General features: G+C 33.9%; 1 protein-coding gene across 1 annotated transcript in view; it reads left to right on the top strand.

Annotated features, from left to right (window-relative positions):
• The window catches only part of LOC124353077, a 62,830-nt gene extending 45,307 nt beyond the window's left edge, over window positions 1-17,523 (top strand). The window contains exons 9-10 of the mRNA XM_046802894.1: window positions 2,333-2,422; window positions 17,380-17,523. Of these exons, the coding sequence (XP_046658850.1) occupies window positions 2,333-2,422; window positions 17,380-17,517 (228 nt within the window). The 3' untranslated portion in view covers window positions 17,518-17,523. The remainder of the gene's footprint in view (window positions 1-2,332; window positions 2,423-17,379) is intronic.
• Window positions 17,524-27,592: the final 10,069 nt, after the last annotated feature.

Raw genomic sequence — 27,592 nt, 5'->3', positions numbered from 1 at the left:
CTGCCCGATCTCTCTGTAACAGAAGAGCGCTCGGCCTCGATAGCATACCCTCTGAGGTCATTAAGCGCATTGTGGAGGTAAATACAAGATTTCTCCTGGACCTTTTCAATGCGTGTTTAGCAGATGGTGTCTTTTACTCTGCATGGAAGGTGGCTCTCCTAGTCATGATCCCCAAGGCTAAGGCTGCACCAGGGACTTCTTCATTTCGTCCCTTGTGTACGCTCAACACGTTGAGAAAAGGTGATGGAGAAGCTCATTCATGTCAGACTGACCTAAGTGATCGTCGCTGCAGATAACTTGTCACCACAACAGCACGGTTTACTATCGACACCATCCAGGAGGTAGTGCAGGCAGTGTGGAGGGCGGAGGACCACAACCACTGGTCGCACCTTCTGGTCCTCCTCGTAATAATTGATGTGAAAAACGCTTTTAATTCTGCCAGGTGGAGTGACATGCAGTGGGCGCTAGAGCACACCTTCCTATTTATCTCCTGAGAATCATTGAGTCGTACTTGACGGATCGCATCCTGCTGTATGATACCACTGAAGGTCGAGTCTCCATCACTTCCGAAGCTCCACAGGATATGAATCTTTGGTCCGATCTCTCTAATGTGTCTAAAACAGCTTGCTGAGACTCGAAAATGCCAGAAGAGAGCCTCCTTATTGGCTATGCCGACAACGTTGCTGCGTTGATTGCAGCGAGAAATTTTGGCAACACTGGAGCTCAGCCTGGTTATGGCTAGAGTCCACAAGTGCATGCAGGGCCATAGTCTGTCTCTGGCCATCAGCAAGACAGAGATAGTGGTCATTACGAAGAGGAGAATTTCCACCGTGTTCCCTTGCAAATGGGCAATGTCCAACTGGAGACCAAGCCTGCTACCAAGTATCTTGGGGTGAAGATTGACTCTGTAGCAGCCCTGGGGCAGGCTTATGCTCAACGTCAGAGGCCCGCTTCCTTGCAAACGCCGCTTGTTGATGTCATAAGTACAATCTGTCCTGTACGGAGCTGAGATCCACGTCTGAGAACTGTGTAAGGCACTATGTTCAGTTTGTACTTTAGGCAAAAAAGGTCAACCTCGATCGCCCTTAACTCTCTTGAGGAAAGTCTCTCGGCTCCCCCAACGAGGAAAGCCCTAGTGGCTTCATAGCCCAAAATAATGTGCTAAACAGTTCCAGATTAGTGTCCTCGGTGAGGAGGGGTTTTTTAGGGACAATTGGAGACTGCTGGAGTCCGGCACTATTGAGGGGACAACAAACCTATCAGTGTGCACAAAAAGCATTTTAACATCCTTTCAAAGGAAAAAAAATAAGTAATCATTTCCATCCATCTCTGCCTTTTGTTATCAGTTCAAGTTAGCTACAAGTGTATTAATTAATTGTAAATTAATGTAATTGTTTTCTTTCCCAGGAGATAAAATATAGACAAAATAAAATAAGGAAAACAAAACAAATACTTGATTGCAATGAATGCTAAGAAACAAAATAACTGTCTGTCTCAAAGATGTAGTAGTCAACTCATCAGCTTCAACTACAAAATTCAAATCAATAAAAACAGCTGTATTTTTAAAATGTGTAAATACTTTTTTATTGTAACACAGTAATATCCAAATTCTAGACCTAGTCTAAGGCTCAAATCACTGTAGGCATGCAAAGGTGCATTTGTCACAAAATAGTGTTTTTTTCTTCATTTCTTTCATCACTGGAAGACATTTGATCCATTTTATTAGATTTATCAGTTACATCGCAACAAACAGTTTTAAGTTTTAAGATAAGTATCCACATCATTAGTCATTTCACCCTGATACCTGTAATAACATTTAGTAAATTTCTAGTCTTTATTGTTTTTGTTCATATATTCTTAAAATATCTTTTAAATTCCACCATAAATAGGTCACAAATTTTATTATGAATATCAACCAATGTGATCCCTAATCTTAAAAATTTATTCTCTAATTCTAAGAACTATTGTTAGCCTAAGTATGATTTTTTAAGTTAATTTCTGGCATTCTGCCCATATATAATATGAGCATGTACAATGTATATATATATATATATATATATAGTCATTGACCGTATTGTACCAATTTTACACCAGTTTAAAGGGATATCAGAAAATACAATTATCTTATCCGGATTACCAGGTACCACATTATTCTGAATATCAGAGGTTTTGCTGTACCTGGCAACATTCTCCTAGATCCTTATCAGGTGTCTTATTTTTATACAACTGTTGAAAAATGAGAATTAGTGTGGGCTGAACTTTATAATCACCCTGTATAAAGTTATTGTAGTGTGAAATTAAATATATATAGTAATTATTTTGTAATTTTCAGTTAATAAAAATCAAACTGGCAGATGAAACCCCGAAGAACTACTTGGAGACAGAACTAGGAGAATCGTTGACAATAGAGCCTATAGAGCAGGTATGGCATTATTACATTTATTTCCTAGTTTTGAAAAATATTGTGTTAGTATTGATGTTCCTCATGTTTCCCGCATTAATTTTTTTTTTAACAATGTTTGATCTTTTAAACCATTAACAAGAAAGATATACCACAGTAACAAGTAAAGCTATATCATATTAATTCTGCATTCCTATTAAGGGGGTCAGTGCATCTAAAAATTTAATTTTTTTCCAAAATTGGTTTATCTTCCAAATTTATAATTTAGAATATCCTGTTTCCAACAATATATAACAATTGAACCTAATTTAACTGTAAAGTTACAAAACATTCAATTTTAGGAGAGTATGTCAGCTGTTTTCCAGCTATAACTCGAGCAAAACCGTCCTCACATGCTACGGATGTCGCGCTGCTTATTATATCATAATATAGTGCTATGTTTTTGTGGGTGTACTATTCCTCTTTGTCGTGTTGGCTAACCTAACCAAACCTGGTCTGCTTCTACCAGCTGACTGAGAGCTCTAAAAGTAAAAACAAAAAAGCTTCCGAACGAAAAGTATATAGGAGGTAAAGGGCACTTGACATATGCTGCTGTGCTCATGATCCAAAATTATTATGGACTAGCCATCAGGAGGAACTGCTTAAAAACAGTTGATGATATGTATAATGCTGTGTGGGGAGAATATTACCATATAAAATCTTCAAATGAAGATCCATAGCATGGTCTGTGTCCTGATGATGATGAGACGTGGTGTAAGTACCACAAGACAGTGAAAATGAAGGAAACTTACGACCATACCAAACACTTCCACTTGCCACCTGACATCATGTCTTTTATTAAACCAATATTTGAAGACTTGTCAGTCAAGAGTTTACTGGCTAGATGTTTGAGGGGAAAGACTCAAAATACAAATGAGTCCTTCAACAATATTATTTGGAGCTACATCACAAAAAGAGTTTTTGTGCGGCTAAGGACACTAAAACTAGAAGTAAACTTGGCAGTGTGTAGTTTTAATGATGGAGGAGTTGGGATCTGCAAAATATTGACGGGCTGTGGCCTAAAACCAGGAAATCATCTGATTCGGACCATGGGAACACTGGACAAACAGCGCATCCGGAAGGCTGAGAAGGCGGAGGATGAACTGGAAAAGAAAATAGGGCAAGGCAAAAATTTACTCAAAAGGAAGTTAGATGACAAATTTGAAGAGGAAGAGGGGGATGAACCATCACATGCACCAGGAAAATACTAATGTAAATATTTACCTTTCTATGTACAGGGTCCCCACCCGACCGTGAAAACCGTGAAAAACCGGGAATAAAGCCGTGAAATTTCGTTTCACCGTGAAAAAAACCTTAAATAAGCCGTGAATTTTGTTTACATACCGTGAAAATCTCTACAACTTTTGAATAAATAAAATCAACACGGGTCGTCGTCAGACGATCATATGGAAAGTTGACCTTCGCTATTGCAAAGTAAAAAAGTAGCACGCAATGTAGGGGATAGACACGAAGTTTGACAGGTGCTGCTATCTGAGCGATTGTACTGATAATATGGTTTATAAACAAATGAGGAAAAGGAAGGGCCGGTGGGAGATGACGCTTCCCGGCTCAAATCACGTGAGCCTGTCTTTGTCTGTCGCCAGGTTCCGGGCCTTGGCTACGCTACGCGCTGGCTGTAAACAAGGCATTACTCTGATTGAACGCGAGATTAATAACACAATTTAATTACTTGATAGATTGTCGTTTAATGTAAACACTTTTCGTATTGGAGTTTTATTGTATCAGATATAGTCTATTATTGTTTTCATAAAATTAAAAAAGTATACAAATCCTTAATCTAATGTAAGGAATTTTAAATTACATTTTAACTTAATTTCATTCTATTAAATCCCTTATTTTATTTAAATATTAATGAGAAAAATGCTTATTCAGTACGATTATCTATATCGTTGTGTGTAATGACTGTTAACACAATGTAATTAATTATAAAAAATTTTAATTTATGGTGGACAATTAAATTGAATTAATTTAGGGTCTTGCGTAAATAAATAGTATAATAATGTGACGGAGCAGAACCTACACGACACATATCAATTAACGCAGCGGAGACCATAACTTTATAGGCCTATATAACTGTTTTAATTACCAGTAAGGTCGTTTGAGAAAACAATTTTAATTTTTCATCTCTTTAGATATTAAACGGTAGTGATATGCGTTTTCCTTATCAATAATATTTTTTATGATTCCTAAGCTGCATGGATATTACGAGTGTACACGGTTTAAATCTTTTATGGTGAATGTGTGTTTAAATTGTATAATGTATTAGTAAAATATTACAAATGAAACGTCATGTTTATAAAAACGTTAGAAAAAAAACCATTGCATTTTTTCTAACCAGGAAAACAACAAACGTCAAGTAACTTTGTAGTGTTAAGCTTTATTACTACAAAACTACAAATCGAGGAAGTCGTCCAAGTATAATTTTGTCGGGTTCCATACGACTACGTTAACGCTATTAATCATTTCATGCAGATGAAAAATATATCGTACAAGGTTCATTTATTGTAATGTGGTGCAGGATGTTATGGTAAAAATAACCTTTGTTGTCTACTGTCAATGAGAGTGGAAGGGGAGGGGTACATCGTGTACTCCACTCCCCCATCCTCGGACAACAGCTGGTTTCATGTCTCAACATGAAAGATTTGTTTCCCCTAGCTCGGCACTCCAATCTTATTCTTATTGTGAGAATTGATTATAAAGATTTAAAAGCTTTTCATTCAACTCATTCTGACACTTTCTCACGGAAATTCTTCTGTTGAAAGAGGCTTCTCTGTCAACAAACAGTGTATAGTGGAAAACTTGAAGGAGGAGAGTTTAGTCGCGTTGAGAAAAGTTTGTGACGGCGTATCAGCAGCAGGAGGATTGGAGGCAATGGAAATCACTAATGAATTAGTTCATGCTGCCAAAAATTCCCACGCCCACTACTCGGAGCACTTGGCAAAACAACGAGAAGAAAATGAAAGACAAAATTAATTCTGAGAAAGAGAGGAAGCAAGCTGCAATAGAAAAAAAAGAATTGGAAGCACAAAAATTCCAGGTTTTGTCCGACGCCAGGAAAAGGGCAGCTGAGTTAGACGATAAGATACAGGAACTTAGCAAAAAAGTGCAAATCGTAATTCACTTTTTATTCTAGACATTTTTATCAATTTCTTTATTTATGTGTACAAATATAATTTTTTTTGTATAAACTGGTACCAAATAACTTTTCTTATAACAAGTTGTATATAATTTTTATACATTTAACGTTTATATGTTATTTTAATTTCAATAAAATTGCCTTTTCTTATGTACTAATTAAAATGTGAACCTGTGATTATGTGAAAATTTTCCTGTGGAAGAAATTGATCGAAATAATAATAATAATGTGTTAAAACAAGAAAATAATTTAATAATCACGCAAGTGTAATTCATGGACTCAAACGAGTTAGCCTTAGCCAACACGAATCCTGTCACCCTGCATCTTGTCTAACCTGTGTCAACAAAGTTCTCTTCAGATTTCAACAAACTTGTAAGTTAAAGAAAAATTATGAGCTATGTGCATGCTAATTATAATGAAATTTGTCTTTTGTCATTGCTTTGATGACTGTTATGATGATGTTTTGTAAAAATAATATGCCTTGTTATATTCATTATGTAGCAAATCGCACATAAAATCGGAGCGCTCGCCGCTCATTGCTTGCGTCGTAACCGAAGCCTATTGTTTATTTCGTTCTTTTAGACGTTTCCCGTCAATTCCTGCACGACCAATGACATCGTTAGTCAAATGGGAAGAAGTTTTATATTGTATTTTACCGCTCTGCCGCGTCTGTAGTGTTTACGTCTCAACTTCGCCCCTCTCCAACACGATTTTGTTTGTACCGGTAACGTTGTTTATGAAAACTTTCCGACCTTGAATTTTAATTTTTTTAACCGTGAAAACCGTGAATTAGCCGTGAATTTGAGTATTTAGATTGAGTGGGAACCCTGATGTAATAAAATGTGTTTTTCTTTCATATTTTTGTGATTTTCCAAAAGTTATATTTTTTAACGCTATTGTTCCTTTTTCTCAATAGCCAATGATGGTACGACCTTGAAGTTTTTTTTGCTTATAGATATAACTTAGATACACCACTGGAATTAAAAATTGATCTTAATTAATTGACAAAAAAATTTTTTAATTAGTTTAATTTTTATAAAAAAATTTTAAATACTTTATTTTATTAAATTTAAAAAAATCAGGACATGCCCAAATTTTAGTTAAAACATTCCATGTATGTTAGAAGGTCTGATCTTTCAAGTAAAAAAAAACAGAAGTCAACTATCTTTAGTAGTTTTCTTGAAAAAGGAACACAAGTTAACAAGTACCGGGATAGGATGCACTGACCCCCTTAAATACCTGCTTCAGCATAATAAAATATTTGTTTTGGTTTTTAAATAATAAATAATAGTATTATACAGGGTGTTTCAAAAAGAATACATGTTTTACATAGGATCATTTTGTCCAGACTATAGATCGTAGCTTAGGTACTGGAGAAATGAGTACATAGTCTAGTTTATATTTATAGCCGCTAGATGTCAGTTCTCTTCTGTTTTGCTTGGTAACTGTCATAAGCATGAAATGGCTACTTCACAACAGAAATCATTTTATGTTCTCGAGTTTACAAAGTGCAATTTTGTGATTTCAGTGCAAAGACATTTCAGGTTGAAGTACTAAATTGATCCTCCGAATGGGTGGACCATTCACTAATGGTATTGAAAGTTTGTGGATACAGGAAATGTATGTAAAGGAAAGAGTCCTGGTCTGGCCTCTTCTTCTTGCTGAAAATGCTGCATGAATTCAAACTGCTTTCCAACATAGTCCTTCAAATTTAACACGTCATTGCAGTTGGGTGTTACAACAACAATTTAACATTTTGAGATGTTGGTTGATTATGAAGCCATACAAGTTACAGCCGTTACAAGCTCAGCACCCTGATGACAAACACAAATGTTTGCCATTATGTAACGAGATTCTTGATGCTATTGACAATAACACTTTCGCACAACACATCATTTTCAGTGATGAAGCGACTTTCCATGTTAGTGGTCAGGTGGGCAAACACAATTGTCGAATTTGGGACCTACAGAACCCACATGCAGCCATTGAACATATAGGAGATTCGCCCAAAGTCAATGTGTTTTGTGCGATAGTCCGATCATCTGTTTATAGCCCATTCTTCTCTGATGGAAACACGATTAACGATCAGAAGTATCTTGGTATGTTACAAAACTGGTTGTTTCCAAGGCTGCATGAAGACAACTTCATTTTTCAACAAGATGGGGTATCCCCTCACTGTAGTCGCCAAATATGTGAATATCTGAATGAAACTCTATCGAACCGTTGGATTGATTTGTCAGGGAGCTGGTGACTTGACATGTCTCACCTGGGATCCACGGTCACCGGATTTGACACCCTGTGTCTTCTTTCTGTGGGGTTCGTTACAGATAACGTTTATGTACCACCACTCCTACAGATGATGGAGTATATATTGAACATCCGTAATCTGAATGTGAGAGGTTCGTAAATATGTGTGTAAAGTTTCATACATATGTCTTAGTGTTAAACAAATTATGCATTCGAAATCAATATTCTTTTTGAAACACTCTGTATTACATGAAATAGCTTATTTGTGTATATATTGGGAATGGGTTATTTAGATACACAATATCTCAATTCTCAGAGAATTCTCAATACCACAATTCTTTTCACTCGATTCTGATACCATTATTTTCAAAGTATTTTATTTCAAAATGATGAACAAAATCAACGGAAATAATTTAAATATGCATGGAAAATCATGTTTTTGCAGAATAACGACTAGTGGATGTTTCAAAGCAGATTTTTGTGTGCATAGAATATTTAAATAAGTCTATTCATGGAAAAGAGCGTAGCAAATTACTGATTGCTAAAATGTGTTATTGTCGGGATTTCTGTATGGAAAAATGTAGATGCAAATAATGTACTACAACTTCAAAAACTTAATTATAAATATCTGTACAGTACTTAATATTGGAATCTAAATTATTCAAAATTAAAAAATCTAATATAATTGGAAAATTGAAGTAATAACATGGATACATAATTAATAGCGATGGGATAAGATTAAACTTATCCAATCCAGAACTGTTTACCGACACATTGAGCTGTCTCAGTCAAACATTACTCCTGACTACCATCAAGACATCCATACCCCTCGACCCCTCTTCGTTCCTCCACAGCTATTGAAGGACGAATTAAACAAAATTTTATCTCGATAAGGCATAAAACAGAAGATATAGGAAGGGAATATTTCTTACTTCGAGAGGAAATTCTTAACAGAAAACCGCTCTAACTTTAACTAACAGTAAACACAAAGGTCGGCATCATGTGACTATGTTCACTCAGCCGCTGACGCCTCTATCTGAGAGAAGATCGGTCGATATCACGGAGAGCAACTGTAGCATCAGAGGCCTTGGCCTCAGAGCTGATTAATCGGTAGAAACTCTACTCTGTTGGGGTTCAGATTGTTTCACATCAACAGAAGAACGTTTAGAACGAATAAAGGAGCTATCTGACAGGTAATCTAACCTAATCCATTACATCCAGGATATTGCAAGAAAGTTAGAAGATGCATAGAAAAAAATTGAACAAGTCACAAAATGAAGTATTTCTTAGTAATCAACTAACTAACTAATAGTCCATCGTGCAGGCGGTGTAGAATCATGTGGCTTAGGTGAGTCCATTTACTGAGATGAGAGATAAGTAATATAGCGGTCGGTTGCAAGTTTCACTTATAACGAGAGTTTGTCGACACCCATTGTGTGAAAAAGCCAGTTGAACCTGATTGATACCTGCAAAGGCTGTATGAAAAAAATGCTGATTTATACATTGAAAAAATTATGTTTCTTCCTGAAGTTTTTTTCTTCAACTGAGCTGAGTCATAATTCATAAAACTCAGCGCTGATTTACCCACGGTGAAATACGGTACATTTATACAATTAATTGTATTATTACCACCATCAGCAGTAATAGTAACATGTTAGAATATGGATCCCACTGGTAGAATTTAGTGTGAAAAGTCTACAGATAGCTTTTTCCATGTTGGGACACGCTCAGCGCCTTGTGTTACGTTGGACTGTCCCCAGCAGAGCAACAATATGGACTGCGGTATATTTACTACAAGCAGCATCTTCTTCTTCATGAACTTCTTACCATGATGAAGATCAATTCATCATATGTCTTATATTATATTCTTAGAATCTCTTCACTCAAACGGTATAAGACAAATTTTACTGAAATGAAAAATGGTTGATTGCTGCTTCAATAAAAAATAAATCTAACCAAGATAAGCCAAAAAATATTGAAACCGCAGATAATCATGAGACGTATTTTTAAAATCGAGTACGGTCAGTAAAAGCGGCATAGAAGAAGCAGTAACATACAGAAACGGTGCATCACGCCAGTTCTGTTGCTGCCTGGGACTCTGTGACATCAAGTGTAGTGAACTGGTGGTGGTGTAAAGTTTCGACAGGAATCTCTGTACAATTGGAGGAGAATGTAGGAGATAGCTAGTCTGTAAGCTGTCACTCCTTACCAAGACAAGGTCACACTAGCATCCCAGGGCTCGCTGCTGGCCTGCCGGTAGCAGCGAAACGTCACCGGTAGGGGAGGGTTCCAACACAATCAGCTTTTATCTAGGCTACGAGAATGATGCTCAGCGTGTGTCTGGTACACACTAGTTTATTATGAGAGTTTGTTGACTACAGCATTATGGGACATATTTAGAATGCCCGGTGACAGGTGAACACAAGGCCACTTCGCATATTTCGGAAACAAACATTACTCCTGGCCACCCTCAGACTCCCATGTTCCTCACACTGAGCAAGCTGTCCTGTGTGAACAAAGTAAACATAAGCACATTAACATAAAGATTCATTTTAGATTTGGTGATCTTTCATTTTAATAATATTATCATTTACATTGGGTCTTTTGTTTTAATTGTTTTAACATCATTCTGGTGGCTGTGGCTGCAGAGGCTTGTTTAACCTAAACTTTCCAAATTAAAAAGTTTATTTTCACGTTTATTTGAAGGTGCTTTTTACAACTATTGTACTTTAACCTTAAGTGATATCAGTTTAATATAATGTCAAGTGAAGGTGCAGATATTTGTGGCAACTGTGATAAAAAATTGCCAAAAGAAGGGACCATGCTGTCTGCAAAAGCTGCAGTAGAGGATTCCACTTTGGAGACTGTTCTGTCAAGTCTCAAACATGGAAATCCATGAACAAAGTGATGCAAGAAAGTTGGAATTGTCAAACAGTGTAGAAAATCTAAGAAGAGAAATGATTCTGTTGCTTCTAACCCACTACGGAAGACTTGTCGAACATAACCTCAAAAGACTCTGTTGAGGTTGGTAGCCTAGGAGTATCAAGAGCTATTTTGGAAAAAGTTAATACGTTGCCTAACATTCAGTCAAGCTTGGATACTATAGAAAAGTCAATTTCATTTCTGTCATCAAAATATGACTTGTTGCTAGATGAAATTAAGGTCTTAGAGAAGAAAACTCTCTTCTGAAAAAGGAGGTTGAATGCCTCAAGAAGAAAGCACAAGACCGTGACCAAGATGTACTAAGACTGGAGAGTGACATCGCCGAATTGGATCAATATGGTCGTCGGTGTAATTTGGAGATCCACGGCCTTGAGTGCAACGGAGAGACTAGGAATGAAGATGTTGCAGAAACGGTCCGTAAACTAGCGGAGTCAATTGAGGTGCCTTACGACAAAAGTATTATTCACCGTGCTCATCGCCTACAGCACAGGAGGATGGAAAGCCGCCTACACTGCCTCATACAGTTTTTCTCAAAGGAAGACAGAGACACTTGGTTGAAGGCCGGAAAGATAAAGAAAATAAGAGGAGTATAACTTTAATGAAAACCTGTGCCCATTCTAACCGTAACCTACTTAGAGACACTAAGGAAAAAGCTAAGTTGCATAATGTTTGCCTTTGTGTGGTGTCAGGGTGGCAAAGTCTTGGTCAGAAAGAGGGAGGGTGATAGAAATGTCATTGTTGTTAAAAACAGGGAAGATCTAAGAAAATTAAGCCCTTAGGGGCTGATTTGAATAAAATAATAATTGATGTTATATCAACGTGAAGACCTGGGCTTACGCACTTCTAAAACTCCTCAAAATTATAGGTTAGTACAGATCTTTATTTATAGGTTAAGCTTAGTATTTGTTGCACACATCGATAAGTTATATTTAAGATTTATTATCTATAATTGTTATTCATTCTCTTTATATATTTTCGTTGATTATTTTTGGAACTGTTTTGTTATGCGTTGTTATTATTGTTGTTTATTTATTTAGTTTAATGGTTGTTGAATATTTCCAATTTTGCACACATTTTTATGCATTATTATTTTATTTGTACCGTTGCCTTGCTTCGTAGTTTTATTTTTGTTCTATATATATAACAGACCTAGGCCTACTTTCATGTTAGTTATATATGTTTTTAGAAATAGGCTAGATTATGTTATTATCAATAGGTTTACAGTGTATACATTTTTATTCATTAGAAATGTGGGGCAAAGTAAGTTATTGCATGTATATATTTTTGGTTTTTTGTTGTTGTTGAAGCATCATAAATAACTCAAATTTAGACAACTTTAAGGATGATAGGGTGGTTACAGGTAGATATGATGGTTTTAGTGAGTGGTTTACATTAAATTGATAACGGCACTTCTGGAAAGGAGAATCTCACTGTAATGTATGTAAATATTAGGTCTTTAAGGAAGCATTGGGATAGTCTTCAAGTTGAGTTGAAATTTAACTTGGGTATAAAAATGTTTGATGTTTTTAATATTATCTGAAATTTTTTGTAATGAATCAGAAATAAATTTGTTCAGTTTAGATTACCTGGATTATAAATTGATTTACAAATTAAGACATAATAAAGTGGGTGGAGGGTTGATGGTTTTTTTACAATTCAAAAAAATTACAATACACACCAATAAATATTCACACAAACCTTATGAATCCTTAACACTGGAATTAGAATTTATAAGTACACAATCCGCAGATAAATTTTGCATCCACACTATTTACAGACCACCAACTTCCAGTACAGGTATACCCATCAATACAACACTGAATGAACTTGAAACAGTATTAACCAGATTAAAATCATATAGCAATTTAATATTTATAGGTGATACCAACATAGACATAAATGATAATATGTTATGGCACACTGCAGTATGAGACTGTTTTGGTCGACCTTGGGACTTCAGAGAGGCATATTCTGTAACACTCGAGAAGAAGTGAGGAGCGGGTAATTTAACAGCAACATGTCTGGATCATATATATATGAGAAGCAACGCAAACCTAATTCAAACTGGAATCATCTTGTCAAAAATGTCAGACCATTATCCAATCACATTGAAATTAGAATGGGAAAGATGTGAAGAAAGAGTTGAAAAGCATATTTACAAGTACAATGAAGCCCTAGTTAAATCTAAATTAAACAAAATTAATTGGAATGAGCTGATCGTAGCAGATACAATTGTGAACATAAAATCATAGCTTTGAAGTATTGACAAACAAATTTAATTCTGTTTATAATGATTGTTTAATTAAGAAGGAGGTCAACCTAAAAATCACTAGACCTAAAAGAATGAAAACCTGGATGAATAATCATTTAATTAAAATGACACAAGAGAGAGATAGGCTATTTAAAGTTGTGGAAAGGTGACCCGACTAATCTGAGAAATAGGAATATATATATAGATATTTTAGAAATAAAGTTAATAATGCTATTAAAAATCAAAAAATCGTTACTATAACCGACAATTTGGAAAATGTTAAATGGGATACCACAAAATTATGGTCCAATGTGAATGAACTGCTTGGAAGGAAAAAAAAGAAAAATGTAGATGAAGTCATAATGGATGCTATGAGCAAGACAAGGAACAAATATGATATAGTGAATGGTTTTGCTGACTACTTTTTAAATGGAGTTGTAAACCTAACACATACATGCCCCTATAGGCCAAATAGCGAGATAAGCCATAGAGATCATGATGTAAATGGATATCTTTATATACCCGTTGCCAGTTATAGAACCATAAGGGATATAATAGATACTATAAAAATCGACAAGTCCCCAGGTAGTGACAAAATAGAGCTAAAGATGTTGTATATGTTTCTGGAAAAATTGCACATGTGATAGCTAGAATGATAAACACCTCATTACAAAATGGAGTATTCCCTGATAGCCTAAAAATTTCTGTAATAAGGCCAGTATATAAGAGTAAAGATAAGAAACAATTTAGTAATTATAGACCTATAGCTATATTGCCAACCATCGAAAAAATATTTGAAAGGTATGTCCTCGAATTATCTGAATAAATATTTGAAAGAAAACAACATATTGAACCCCAACCAGTATGGGTTCCAAAAAAATAAATCAACTGAACACGCTTTAAAATCATTTGCAAACAAAGTAAATGGTTTTATGAATAGTAGAAAGCCATGCACTCGCCTTATTCATCGATTTAAGTAAGGCATTTGATACAATTGAACACAAAGAACTGTTAAAATCACTTGAAGGAATAGGTATAAGAGGAATATTTTTAAGTTGGTTTGAATCATATTTAAGAAACAGAAAATTTAACTGTGAAAGTTGAAAATGAATATAGTGATTTAAAAACCAATAACATTAGGAGTGCCTCAAGGTAGTTTACTTGGACCAATAATGTTTTTGATTTATTTAAATGGTTTATTTGAGCTGATAACAGATTGCACAATTTTAGCCTATGCTGATGATATAGTAATTATAAGTGGACATAGACAATTAGGCAGTGCAACTGAGAAACTAAATAGAGATTTTTAAAATTTTAACTAAATGGGCACATGATAAAAAACTTATTATAAACGGACAGAAGACAGCCATGATGCATTTTTTGCCCCCAAGAACATGTCAGCCAATGAAGAAATTATTGTTAAGTTACATGGTTGTGACTGTCTACATAAATCTAATATTAACATTAATTGTGACTGTGATAATATAAGGCTAGTGGATAAATTCAAATACTTGGGACTGACTCTAGACAGGAAAATGATATTTAATGAACACATTTATGATCTTCATAAAAGGTTGAATCCTTGTGTTGCTGCTATATGTACGTTGAGTGATAAAGTTACCAATAAATAAGGTAAAGATGGTTGCATATCAATCGCTGGTGGAATCCAACATTAGATATGGTATTGGTATTTGGGGTGCAGCTGCTACATCCCATTTAAACATTATAAAGAATTTGCAAAATAGGTGTTTGATAAGACTATTTGGAAACAATGAAATGGTTAAAACTTTAATGAATCCCAAACAGTTATATATATACAGAAATATTATGGATAATTTTTAATAAAAATGAACACAAAATAAAAAGAACAAGGATTTTCAACACACGACTCTCCACAAAATATTCTATACCGAGAATGGCCACAAAGTTTGGTGAGAGGTTACCCAGAGTTTTATATTCCATATTATTTTAAACTTACTTCCAGATGAAATTGAAAGCTTGAGAAACTTCAGGGTTTTTAGAGAGGCAGTGCAGAGATGGAATTACTACGACACACATTGAGCTGACTACTTAGCATGAACTACATCTAAAACTACATCTAGCTACACTAACATCTAAACACACACACATGCACAGACAAATGAAGTGAATGAGTGGGTAAATTTTTCGTTACTTCTGTGATCAACCAGATTTTGTCAAAAACTAGGATGTATATAATGTTAAATATTTATTGTTATTGTTGTTGTTTGATGGTTCATGTTATTTATTGATATTTTTGTTATTGTTGTTGAATGTTTAGAGATTTGTTGCTTATATTTAACTATTTATAGAATGTTATTTGTTGATGGGCAATATTTTATATATTTTGTTTATATATCCAGTTATATAATTTATTATCTATTTATACTCTGAATAATGTATGTATTATCCCCCTTAATGCTATATAAAATGCCAATATTTATAAAAATCTGGAGTTATAGAAGCACCACAGCCACACAAAGAGCAATATAACATTTTCTTGAAAAAGCATGAACTATAAACTGATCAAAAACAAATAATTAATGAAACTGTAATTTTGTATCTTGCTTTTTTTTAGGTTTTCATTATGGACCTCACCGATAAGTCATGTTGACTTGGTGGGGCCATGATTATGTAAAATTATGTGTTACAAAAATAAAATAAAAAAAAAAAAAAAAATTTACATTTTTATTTGATTTTGAACTTTAATTTTGTTTTATTCAACATTAGGTTGAAGTTTTAATTAATTACATAATGAGCATCTTACTATTTTTCAGAGTAGTTGCCTTACGGATAAAGTGGGTTCTGCAATACAATGCTACACAAAATGCTGCAGATAATGGAATTATTATTATTCCTATATATTAAAATTGTATGATGAGCAATATGTCATAAATTTTAACCTATAAATATTTTATTTTAATATAATTTTGAAATCAAACAATGTTATTTAATAATGAAGTGTTACAGATGTGTCATTTTAATATGATGGCTATTCTCAAAGTAATCACCATTTGGGTACAAATTCACATAAAATGGCATGTGTAGCATTTCATTTGGCATCTAGCCACAGCAGGAAGGAGGTCATATGAGCTCTCGTCATTTTCTATAACTTTCACAATGTGTGCGGCAATTGAGTTCCTGCTGAAATGAGAAGTGCATGCTGTAATTATGATTTTTTAGCAAAACAATATTCAGTGGCAGCTTTTAATAGGAAACTTTACCATTTATGGGTTTAATGTCATGGGTGAAAGGAGTGTATGTGAATGGGTTTGTTTTTTTAAAAGTGGAGGAACAAACATCCATGATGAAGAAAAGAGCGGTAGGACATCAGTGGTGAGTGATGAACTTCTTGACAAGCTCAATGAAACAGTTGGAGAAGATTGATATGTCACAATCTCTGAGCTTTCAGATAAATTTCCAGTACATCAACACGAAATAGTAGCTTGACTCTTAGTGTTTTGATAATGATGGTGAAAAAGGCTGACTTGACCTTATTTAATATACAATTCTACTTAAGCAAACAGTGTTATTAGTTATTTTAATTGATTGTAGTATTTCAGTTAGTTTTAATATAATTAAATAAAGTGAAATTTATATCATATATATATATATATATATATATATATATATATATATATATATATATATATTTATATTTTATTTAATAAAATCCAACTGAAATATGTCATTATTGAAATTATGATCAAATTCAATTATAATTATTCAATACATCCCTATAAATTGGTATTAAGTATGAATTGAACGATTGAATCACTTCACATTGCCTTTAATTAGGATCCAAACCAAATTTATAAACATTTAATTATAAAACAAACAAAAATGAAAGTACTATTTGCAATCAGTTATAAATGGTTATGTTAATTATAATTATCAATTAAATTGTAATTAACAACTACAATTTGTATTTTTTGCTTTTACTTTAACCACTTCATTAGACAAAATTCACAAAAAGACAAAATGTGTGGGCACACTAGAGCAAAGAAATAATTTATTCTCTTAGTTATATAAAATGTTTAAAAAATCATTCTTGTGATAGCTTATTATTTAATATGTATTGGATAGTTGCACAAGTTTGGTAATGTATTACAATATCTTTAAACCTTTCTATTAAAGTGATTGTTAAAAAAATATAAAAAAAACTATACAAGTAAAATTATTGGACTGTATACCCATTTCCTAATAATTTATTTTAAAAGTTATAGCAACATGCTACTTACATAATCCTCTTGTACATAGCATATTTTCTGCTAAATACAAAAAAGTAAATTGGATACTTGACCAGTATGTTGTATGTATTAGGTGGACGATTACTGGATTGTAAAGGTAGATGGTGTCCACCTCCCCACAAATGGGACTCGGTCTAATCCAGTGACACCAACTCTGGCTCCAACACATGCTACTGCACAAGTGAGTAATACTACTGCCTCTATATCATAACCTTCTGCTTCTTACTTTGTGCACACCCATTCTGTAGGTGTTGCATCAAAGAGTAAAATGGAATGTATGCACTCATTGTTGAAAGTACTATACAGGGTGAGGTAGACTACCCGTCCGCGATGTGTAGCGGCTGAACTGAAATACCTATTTTTTGTTTTTGTTTTACCGAAACTCCCAATTTCGATGCCAACAAATTTTGGAACATAAATTTTAACATCTCAAAATGGTACTTTGGGGAGTGGGTAATTTGTGAGATATTTTCTTATGTATAGTTAGGTTGAGCAGTACCTCATTTTGAAGGTCTCGCTGATAATTTTGAGAAAAGGTTTTAATTTATTTAACTTCTTCTTTACAAGGGTGGTCCAAAATGTCAAACGTTTGTATTTTTGGTGACATTTCTCAACCGTCGGATAAAGCCTAAGTTTAAATACAAAAACTTTTAGTTTTTAATACAGGTATTGGTAGTTGTAAAATAGGCATACATTGTTATTTTAATTTTTTTCAATCTTATAAATTTTAAATATCCTAAATTTGAACTTTTACAAATTTGATTAATGTTCAAAAGTGACTGCTTTAATAATCTTGATAAAAATTTGGATTTGCTAAACTTTTTATTCGATTAACAGTAAATAAAACTGTGAAACTTTGACGTTTTAGTTCACTATGTATACAGAAAGCAAAAGAAATTAAAACTTTTTTCAAAATGATTAATTAGAAGGATCTTTGAAATGATTTACAACCTGATTTATCTTTACATTTGAAAATCTTTCAAAGAGTACTCCTACTCCATCCAAAAGTGCCATTTTGGGATACTTTTGGGTATTAACAATTATATTCCCGAATTTGTTGCAGTCAAAATATGGGGGAGGCGGGTTTCATTAAAACAAGGGTATGTTTTTCAGTTCAGCCGCTATACATTGCAGTCAGATGGTATGATTCACCCTTCAAATATATATATTTGTTACTATAGTTTTATTGTATAAATTAAACTTAGCTTTGTTATTTCATAAACAGTTTTAAGTGTATAGTAAAATAAAAATATTCCATCAGGTTGAAACTATAATTTTTTCAAAACACTTGCAATAAGGCACACCTTAAATATTTTTATAATGGGTGTTATGGCATTAAACAGAGGCATTTTGTAAAATTATTTTAATTCTATTAACTACTATTAATTAATCTTTACATGTTATGTTGGGGGACCCTTCCAATAAATTAAATAAATTACAATACAATTTGTAAATTTGTTTTACTGTAATAAAGTTTTGTTATAAAATAAAGGAAAACTAATTTTACCTAAGGTAATTTATGATTACTAAGACTTTTTATTTAAAAGTGTTAGAAGTTAAGATCTTGTAAAATTAAAAGATTAAAGTATATAAGAAACAATATGTTATATAAAATTGAAGGTTTTTAGTGTTACATATCAGGAGGAGTAATCTAGTTTTTTACTGGGAGCCACCCGAGGCTTGGCCGCTATAATCATGATTGTTATCAAGTATATGTCTACTTCAATCCCCCACTTGCACACTGTTATCCAGATGAGATTATATTATTCCGATTCAGAGTTAACACGTTAGCTGCCACGTCGGGCCAAATGGACCGACGCTCTACGTCTTTAAGAGATTGCACGTCGGGTAAAGTGGCCCGACAGCACAACAATGACGGTACCCGCCATTTTGATTACCTTCGTGCCTGTGCTGCACCCTGACGACTCTAACTGAAACTGATTGAACTATGAAGAGTTCTGTTATTAATAGAACGTTGTTTGTTGTGTTTATTTTCGTTATTAGTGATAAGAATGAGCTTGCTACATTGGACATTTTCGTCGGGCCACATTGCTTGACGGGTATTTTTATCGGTGTTAGAATATAAAATAATAAGGTTTTAGCCTTATTATTGCTGTCAGGAAGAATAAAATATATGATTTGTTATTTTACAGTAAAAAGAGATTTATTTCATAAGTTTCACAAAAAGTAAATGTAGTAAATAAAAAGTTGTATCTTATTTATTTTCATATTTTTTGCTTTCCTTACTATTTACACCAAATAATTCAATCTTATAAGTAAAGAAAAATAAGTAAATACAAAATTACCCTATACAAAAGATGAATGAAGATATACTATTTGTGTATAATTTTGAAGCATGTTTCACACAAAAATGGTTTTTCTGGACATTCACTGCAAAACGTAGTTACTTGTGTCAAATTTCTTGCTACCTTACGTCCTTTTTCCTCTGATACATTTTTGTAGCACAACTTGCACACCTTTCTTTGTCGGCGTTTTAGTACTCCTCCACCAACAAAAGTAGATGACGTCAGGTAGTGGTGCCCAGTAGTGGTGGTCACATTTGGAATGCGTGGCTCTTCCTGCACGTTCATCAAGGAACAGGCCAATTCCTCTTTAAACTTAGTGATAGAGACTAAGTTTTGTTTTTTTTTTATTATGAGATGTAGTGTGGTTAAGAAAATTATTGTAGGCCAACCAACTATTTACCACTGCAGTTCCAAGAAGAAGTTCTTCAGCTAGTTCGTGGAACCAACGCATTGTCTTCCGTACTGCAGTGTTATATGATGACATTTGATCGGATACGTCTATCCCAACCTTCGCCTTATTGTAGTCAACGATGACTAATGGCTTCATTACATTTGGCCCTCCAACTTTTTTTTGGTCAAGGGCGACGTACTCCGGCCTATGGAATGTGGAAAGCATGTGTACCTCCCTTTTGTCTTTCCACTTGGTAACAACTACACCATCTTTATTTTCGGAGCAAACCATTTCACCTTTACTAAGTTTTTGTTTTAAAAGGTTTTTTGGTAGGCCTTTACGACTTTTTCTCACGGTACCAGCAAGATGTGTTTTGTTTGACAACAAAGCATCAGCCAATTCTACTGATGTATAGTAGTTATCTGTATATAAATTGTGGCCTTTATTTAAAAAGTTTGTCATGAGTTCCAGTAACACTTTAGTCGCAACAGATCTGTCTTTTGTCACTTCTACACTACCTTTCCCCATGTATACTTTTACTGCATAAGTATAACCCGTTTTATCACACAGCTTGAATATTTTTATCCCATACTTGTGGGCCTTTCCAGGAATATACTGCCGGAAACCTAGTATACCACGAAACGGCACCATAGTTTCATTAATAACTAAATCTTGCTCTGCTACTTTCAAAGTGAAGAATAAATTGTTTAGTGCTAGAAGCAGAGGTTTTATTTTACCTATTCGCCCATCTCTTTTGAGGTTTTCATTACCGTTAAAATGCCAGAAACGTAAGAGTAACTGAAACCTGTTTCTACTCATTATTTTTCGGACAACTGAGAATTTATACGAAAGGGTTTTTTGACCAATAATCACTGATTCTTGGAAGTCCTACTAAACCCATATATAAAAGAAGGCCAATAAATTGTTTCATTTCCCCATGATTGGTATTTTTCCAGTCTTTTAGCCTACTCTTATGACTTAGTCGCAGCTTTGAAATTACTTCATTTGCATTATGATTAGTTTCTACAACCATAAGTTCAACTACTTCATCTGTCAAGTAATGACGAAAAAAATCTATTGGTTTTTCTGTTGTTCGGTAAACAAAAATTAAATTTTGTTGTCTCAGTGAACTGAAACGTTTTCTGCTTACCCTCAAACATTTCCCAGCCCAAATCATTGTCCTTGGCGTTTGTAGAAATCAAAGAAGTACCTGTGATATCTGTAACTGTTCCATTAGCATCAGTAGAATTAAGTTCTACGTTTGATTCTTGATTGTCGTCAGAGTAATATTCTGAATCAGTACCAGGAATAAAGTCTAGGTCGCTATCAGTGTCATCCGGTATATCACTAACCACCATTGACTCCACACTGTCATCATCACTTATTTCGGCAAACAAATCACCCGGAGAAGACGGATTCTCAATCATACGTTCGATTTCATCCGTAAGAAGATTATCGCCACTCATTTTTACCGATCAATAGTATACACGCACACAACTATCGAAACATTACTTATAAAAAAACACAATGTAGGATTCCAGTAACAAAACGCGTCAATTGGCACTCAGCTATGTGGAAAAGGCGGGTTAGAAGTAAGCTGATGCAATTGCAGACAGAGAACTAAAGCGCGGGAATTATTCAGGCTGCACATCAACAAAACGGAATATCCCTGAATCAGGCGTCGGGCCAATAGGCCCGACGGCAAATGATTTATGTAATATATCGCCTTGTAAAAAGCTCTGTCGGGCCAATGTGCACGACACTTTATAAGCGTAATAAATATACATAAATCATAAAATCATGTTTATTAGTAACCAAAGAAGAGAAAAATAACAAAAGGTTACAACAATTTATCTTTTAAAAATTTGGCGCTTTAGCGCTAAAACGTATTTTTCGGGGTTGGCAGCTAACGTGTTAATCATGAACAAAGCTGATGTAGAATCATATGGTTACTAGTAAAATCTTAAGAGCAGAAACAGTTAGACCCATTAATTAATAGATTCACTAAGAAAAAAAATCAACATTTACTGCTCTGCTTAGCTTCATTAAACACATCATTGATCAATTAGAAGGAAAAAATGCAACTGCTGCACTACTGCTGGATTTCAGCAAAGCTTTTGATACCCTTGACAATGAACAACTCTTGACAAAACTATCCTCCTTGAGCATACAAAGACACTGCAGCAGAATGGTTTAAGAGCTACTTGACCAATAGAAAGATGGTGGTTGAAATTTTAACATACTCAACATAATAAAGTCCAGCAAATCAGAACAGCCAGTACAACAATTTGGTAGTCAATGAAGCTAAGATCCAGCAAATCATAATGGACAGGAAAAAGAAACAAATAGCTAGGTAGTGTTAAGGTGGCAACAGAGGCAAAATACTTGGGAGTGAAAATGGACCAAGACTAAACTGGACACCGCATATTGTCAATTTATGTAGAAAACTGAATACGGGGATCTATATTATAACAAGACTAAAAAAAAAACAAGTAAAACAGCATACCATGCACTGTTTGAAACCATCTCCGCTATGGTCTCTTAGTGTGGAGAAAATCTTCAATAGGCAACTAAAATTGCATCTTAGTGGTCTAAAAGAGGCCAGTGAGGGCACTTGCTGATTTGCAACTGAGAGAGAGCTGTCACCCATCCTTTACCAATCTGTCAATACTAACGGTTGTAACTCTGTATATTCTGGGGACAACAACATTTGTTTTTGATATCGGGCTACCCAGAAGTTCCAGCAATCCATGACTACAACACTTGAGGTGCAGCAAACTTCCATCTTCCTGTGCACCAACTGGCTCTGTTTTAGAAGAAGCTCTCATACATAAAGCTGTGGAACCACTTAACAGACGACATCACGAAGTGTATAGCAAAAGATTTCAAGAATGAAGTTAAGAAGTGGCAGCTTCAAAATCTCTTATACACTATTGAGGAGTATCTTGAAAGAGATTTGTAAACTATCTAAACTTTGTAAATGTCAATTTGTATTATTAGTTTAGTGACGTTTTTACAATTCTCCATGAATTTATAAATAAATAATATTGTCTGTTGTTGATGCTAAGTTATTAGCTAACTCACAGGTATTCATGTAAAATATGCTAGTTACATACAGGACGTAATTTCAAAAAATTCTCGGAATCGGTTTAAATATATACCCAGCGTGCAATTCACAGGAAATTTGTGTTGCAGCAGTTGGTACTACTTCTGCGCAGAAATTATCTGTAGGGTTGGTATCGCTCAGTTGCCATTGTTTACTTGTGGAGAGTATTTTTGTATGTCTGCAAGTTAACCTTCTCGGTTTTGAAAAAAAGCAATTTGTAAACAGTGATGAGAGATTAAATTCTGTGTTTTGTTTCAAAAGTCACATATTGATACACTTGAGTTGTTAATTTATGCTTACGGAGAGGAGGAAATAGAGAAGAGTGGGGGGGGGGTGGGGGGGGGGGGGGGTGGGGGGGGGGGGGGGTGGGGGGGGGGGGGGGTGGGGGGGGGGGGGGGTGGGGGGGGGGGGGGGTGGGGGGGGGAAGAAGGTAGGGTTTCTTCCTAAACCATAATAGGCTTTTCAGTCCTATGTATGTATCTTATCTTCATCGGGACAATAAGGCAAACTCATGACACTGGAAATAACTTAGATCGAAAGTAGATTACAGGAACTGAAAGTAGTCGCTGTTTGACCGAAGTAGATTCCCAAGAGGAGCTACATATGCATATGGTTTTTTGATCGGAGCAATAATGCAATCTCAACTGTGGCACCATAAATGATTCTGTACAGTCGGAAGTAGACACCTATTAACTAAAGTAGGCTTCTCAGACCTATGAATGTACATATTGTCGGGACAAGGCAAACTGCTATGGCACTGGAAATAGCTTAGACCAAAAATACATGACAAGGATTGAAGTAATTTTTTTTACCAATGTAGGTTTCTGAGACATGTATTTGTATTTTTGATCGAGGCGACAAGGCAGACTCAGCTGTGGCATTGGATATATAACTAATTCCAACCAACAATTTTCCTACATGTGCAAAATAAGATATAATAAGAGTCAGTTAAATTCTGATTCTCTTAAGCATGAACACTGAAATAATATGTACCTGATGTATGCTTACTTACGTTTGAAAAATTTCAAAGGACTACATCATATTTCATCCTTAGTGCTTTTACTAAGTATTATAATGACTTCGATTTTGAAGGTTGCGTGTGAAGCCATGGATATATCATCCAAAAGCTTACATTCTACACTATATAACAAAAATATTGAATTTGCAAAAGTTTTACAAAACAATACCATCATGAATCATCTAAGTCTTTTTATATTTTCAAAATTTAACTTTTTTATTTTCCTTTTCTTGGTATGGTCTACAAATTTGCATTTACCCAATTTAACATTAATTAGAGGGTTAAAAAAGCTATTAAAGCCTTACTGACTAAATGTTATTTAGTTTATAAAGGATAAGATTAAAGGAAGAAAAATCAGTATAAGTTTGAAACCTTATAATAGTATTGATGCTGTACCGTAGGTAATGAACACCTGTACCACTGTACTTTGTAGTAATTAATAAACATATTATAGAAGATTCGTCTATTGTCTGCTGTGTAAACTTTTGACAAGTTACAAATGTTTATGTCTCACATTATGTGTTTTGAGAACATCTTTCTAAAAGTTTCAGTTAAGTAATGTGTTTAAATTCAAATCTACAAATGTATTTAGAGCAAGCATAACATTTTATTCTATACAAACAATTTACTGTGTACGTAAGTTCATAAAACAATACAAAGCTTAAGAACTATACTTTAACTAAAATCATTCATGCAAAGAAATTAAAAATAAAATACATGAATTTGTATAACATGTTTTTCATTGTCATAATTATATCAAACATTGTAAAAATCAATGCATCTATAAAATTATTATGCGTTAATATATCTTAATCAAGGAGACCAACCAAAATTCTTTGTTAGTTTAGGTTTTTACTGACTCTCTAGTCCATTTTCAAATCTCAAAATATAAACACATAACGTATGGTAGAAGTAGCATTGATTCATGTGAATCTTGAGTTTAGCTCCAGTTCACCTTCCTCTTAGTGCAGCATCTGAAATCTGATGGTCATAGACTTGAACTTATGGAATTCATGTTCGTCTGATAATAAATAAAAAAATTTCGGGGTGTAAATGAAGATTTAAATGAGCACTTTACATTGATTTGACATTAGAGACGTAGACTACAAAATATAGTGTTACTCTAGGTGTACGAAATTATTATCATTGTCTCATAAAGAGAAAATAATTGATTGCCAACACAATTGATTGGAACTTAATCACCAATTTTTTTTATCTCTTCAGACGATTTATGACATCCCAGATTCCAGGAGTTATGTCTGTGACAGGGTCAGATTTCAGCTCCACTGCACTAAGTGGTGAGGTGAACTGTAGCTTGAAACTCAATATTCACAAATATAAACACACTGAAAAAATACTATATTTAACTCTTATCACCCAAGGGTCACGATGTACAGTTTTTCGTCATCAACTGTATTGACAAATTGGTCTAACTATTTTTACTAGTGGTAGTAAAAAATTAAATAATGATTCATAATTACCACTTATTTTAAGATCCTTTGTGTATAGTCATATGCTGTCTTTTAATGTGTCAACATAACATCATGTTGACACATAATAATTTTAATAAGTTTCCTTTCTGTGTTGTTCTAAGAGACAGATATATATTTTAAAACTGAAAGTCATAAACTCTTCCTTCCATTTTTAAATAGGATATAAGCACAGATTATAAAATGGGCTTCCAGAAAATATTTCCATTTACATAAAAATGTATGGGATATTGGCATATAATATATTAGTGTTAGTTATAATACCAACATTTAAAATAACAAACCAAGTTTACTTATAATTAGGAAAATTTATATCTCAACTTTTTTCTTTAGTCTTATTAGCCTATTAGTCTATTTTTTAATATATAGCTATCACAAAATATGATGTAATGATATAATAAAATTTCCAAATCATCTGTTTACTGGCCGAGCGGCTGATGTCCATACTTTGATACAGCAGTTTACGCTAGCGAATATAGAAATAAAAATACAGTCAAGTAAACAAATTTTTTATTTTATTTAATAGACTTATTTTGCTATTGCATGGTTCTAGATAGTTTTAATAAACAAAGAATTAAAAAAGTTTCAGCAATTGTTAATTTGCATACTGCAATCAGTTATTTATCTATAATTAGACGCAGCAGACTCGCGACATTGGGGCTAAATAAATATAGACAATAAGGAATATAACCAAAATATTGTTTCTAAAAACTACGGGTAATTTGTTAATTTGGGTTATCTATCTACATTTTACATACAAAAAGTACAACAATAAAACATATGTTGGCAATCTGTAATTTACACACATGCAGATAGCTGATTGTTCCCGTTAAATAGACTTATCTAGAATCAGAATTTCGCTTAGACACTTCACTAGTCATAGTTTCATGGAAAATTGTATTTTCCAAGTGCATTTCAAGCACGTGTTCCTTTTGGTATCTTATTAAGTGAGAAGAAACTGTGGTAATATTGGTAATAAAGTATTGGAAGTATTTGGAACTCATCCCTTGTGAAAAATTACCAGTGATGTTGTAAAATTTTTGTTATTAATTCTATAAAGATATTCCTGGTTTGTTAAAATCCCGGTTTATTCCAGTTAGGTGACTACCCTGTTAATATCTATTCATTCACAAAAGGAAAGATTATTTTTGGAAATACAAAAAGTAAAGGGGTGTGGAATTTTACTTGGATACTTACTGTTATTCTTACAGTTGAAAATTTATCTCTTGGTAGAAAAGAAGGGAAAATGCCTATATTTTGTGGGTTTTGTGAGGACATTTTTGATTAACGATAGTTGGTATTGTCTGTCGACTCTCAGTAGATGGGTGGGCCAATGTTGGTGGTTGGCACTTCAGCAGTAGTTTGGCTTGGGAACGGTTGGTTGGATTGTTTCAACTGATACAGGTATCTGAGAGAGTTCAGTTTCTTCTGGTTGTAGAGTTCCTTCTTTCATAGGAGTTTACATCCACTATCCAAACATTTAGTTCCGAGTCCTATATAAGAATTCATTGGGTATTAAAGTTAATTACTGGACAAAAACAAAGGCAGTTTAAAAATTTCAAAATTTTATCTGAACTAAGGTTTTGTTGGAAAGTATTTTAATGTTCATTAAAAACTTTATTTCATTTTAATTTACTCCAATGTTTTATCTTTAAGAGTTGAATTTACCCTTATTTTTATCTAATATAATCTTGGCATTATTTTCTATTTCTGTTAAACTTACCTTATAGAGAAGGTTTTACTGAAAAGAGGTCGTTCTGCATTATATCCTTGTGTCCTTCTTCCTTTGAATCAATTCTTACAGCCTTAAACACAAAATAATTTTTATCACTTTAATTAGAAAACTTTAAACCGGTTGGTAAAAATAATGTCTGGATTAAATCTGATAGCGAAGAAACAATATCTATTTAACCTTCAAGTTAGGGATGATCAAATTTAAAAAATACAATCTTATTCTAAAAAATTCTGTAAATTT

The sequence above is a fragment of the Homalodisca vitripennis genome, chromosome 1 (assembly GCF_021130785.1).
Source record: "Homalodisca vitripennis isolate AUS2020 chromosome 1, UT_GWSS_2.1, whole genome shotgun sequence".
Taxonomy (NCBI): domain Eukaryota; kingdom Metazoa; phylum Arthropoda; class Insecta; order Hemiptera; family Cicadellidae; genus Homalodisca; species Homalodisca vitripennis.
Note: the sequence above shows the minus strand (reverse complement) of the source record. Positions and strands in the feature narration are given on the sequence as shown.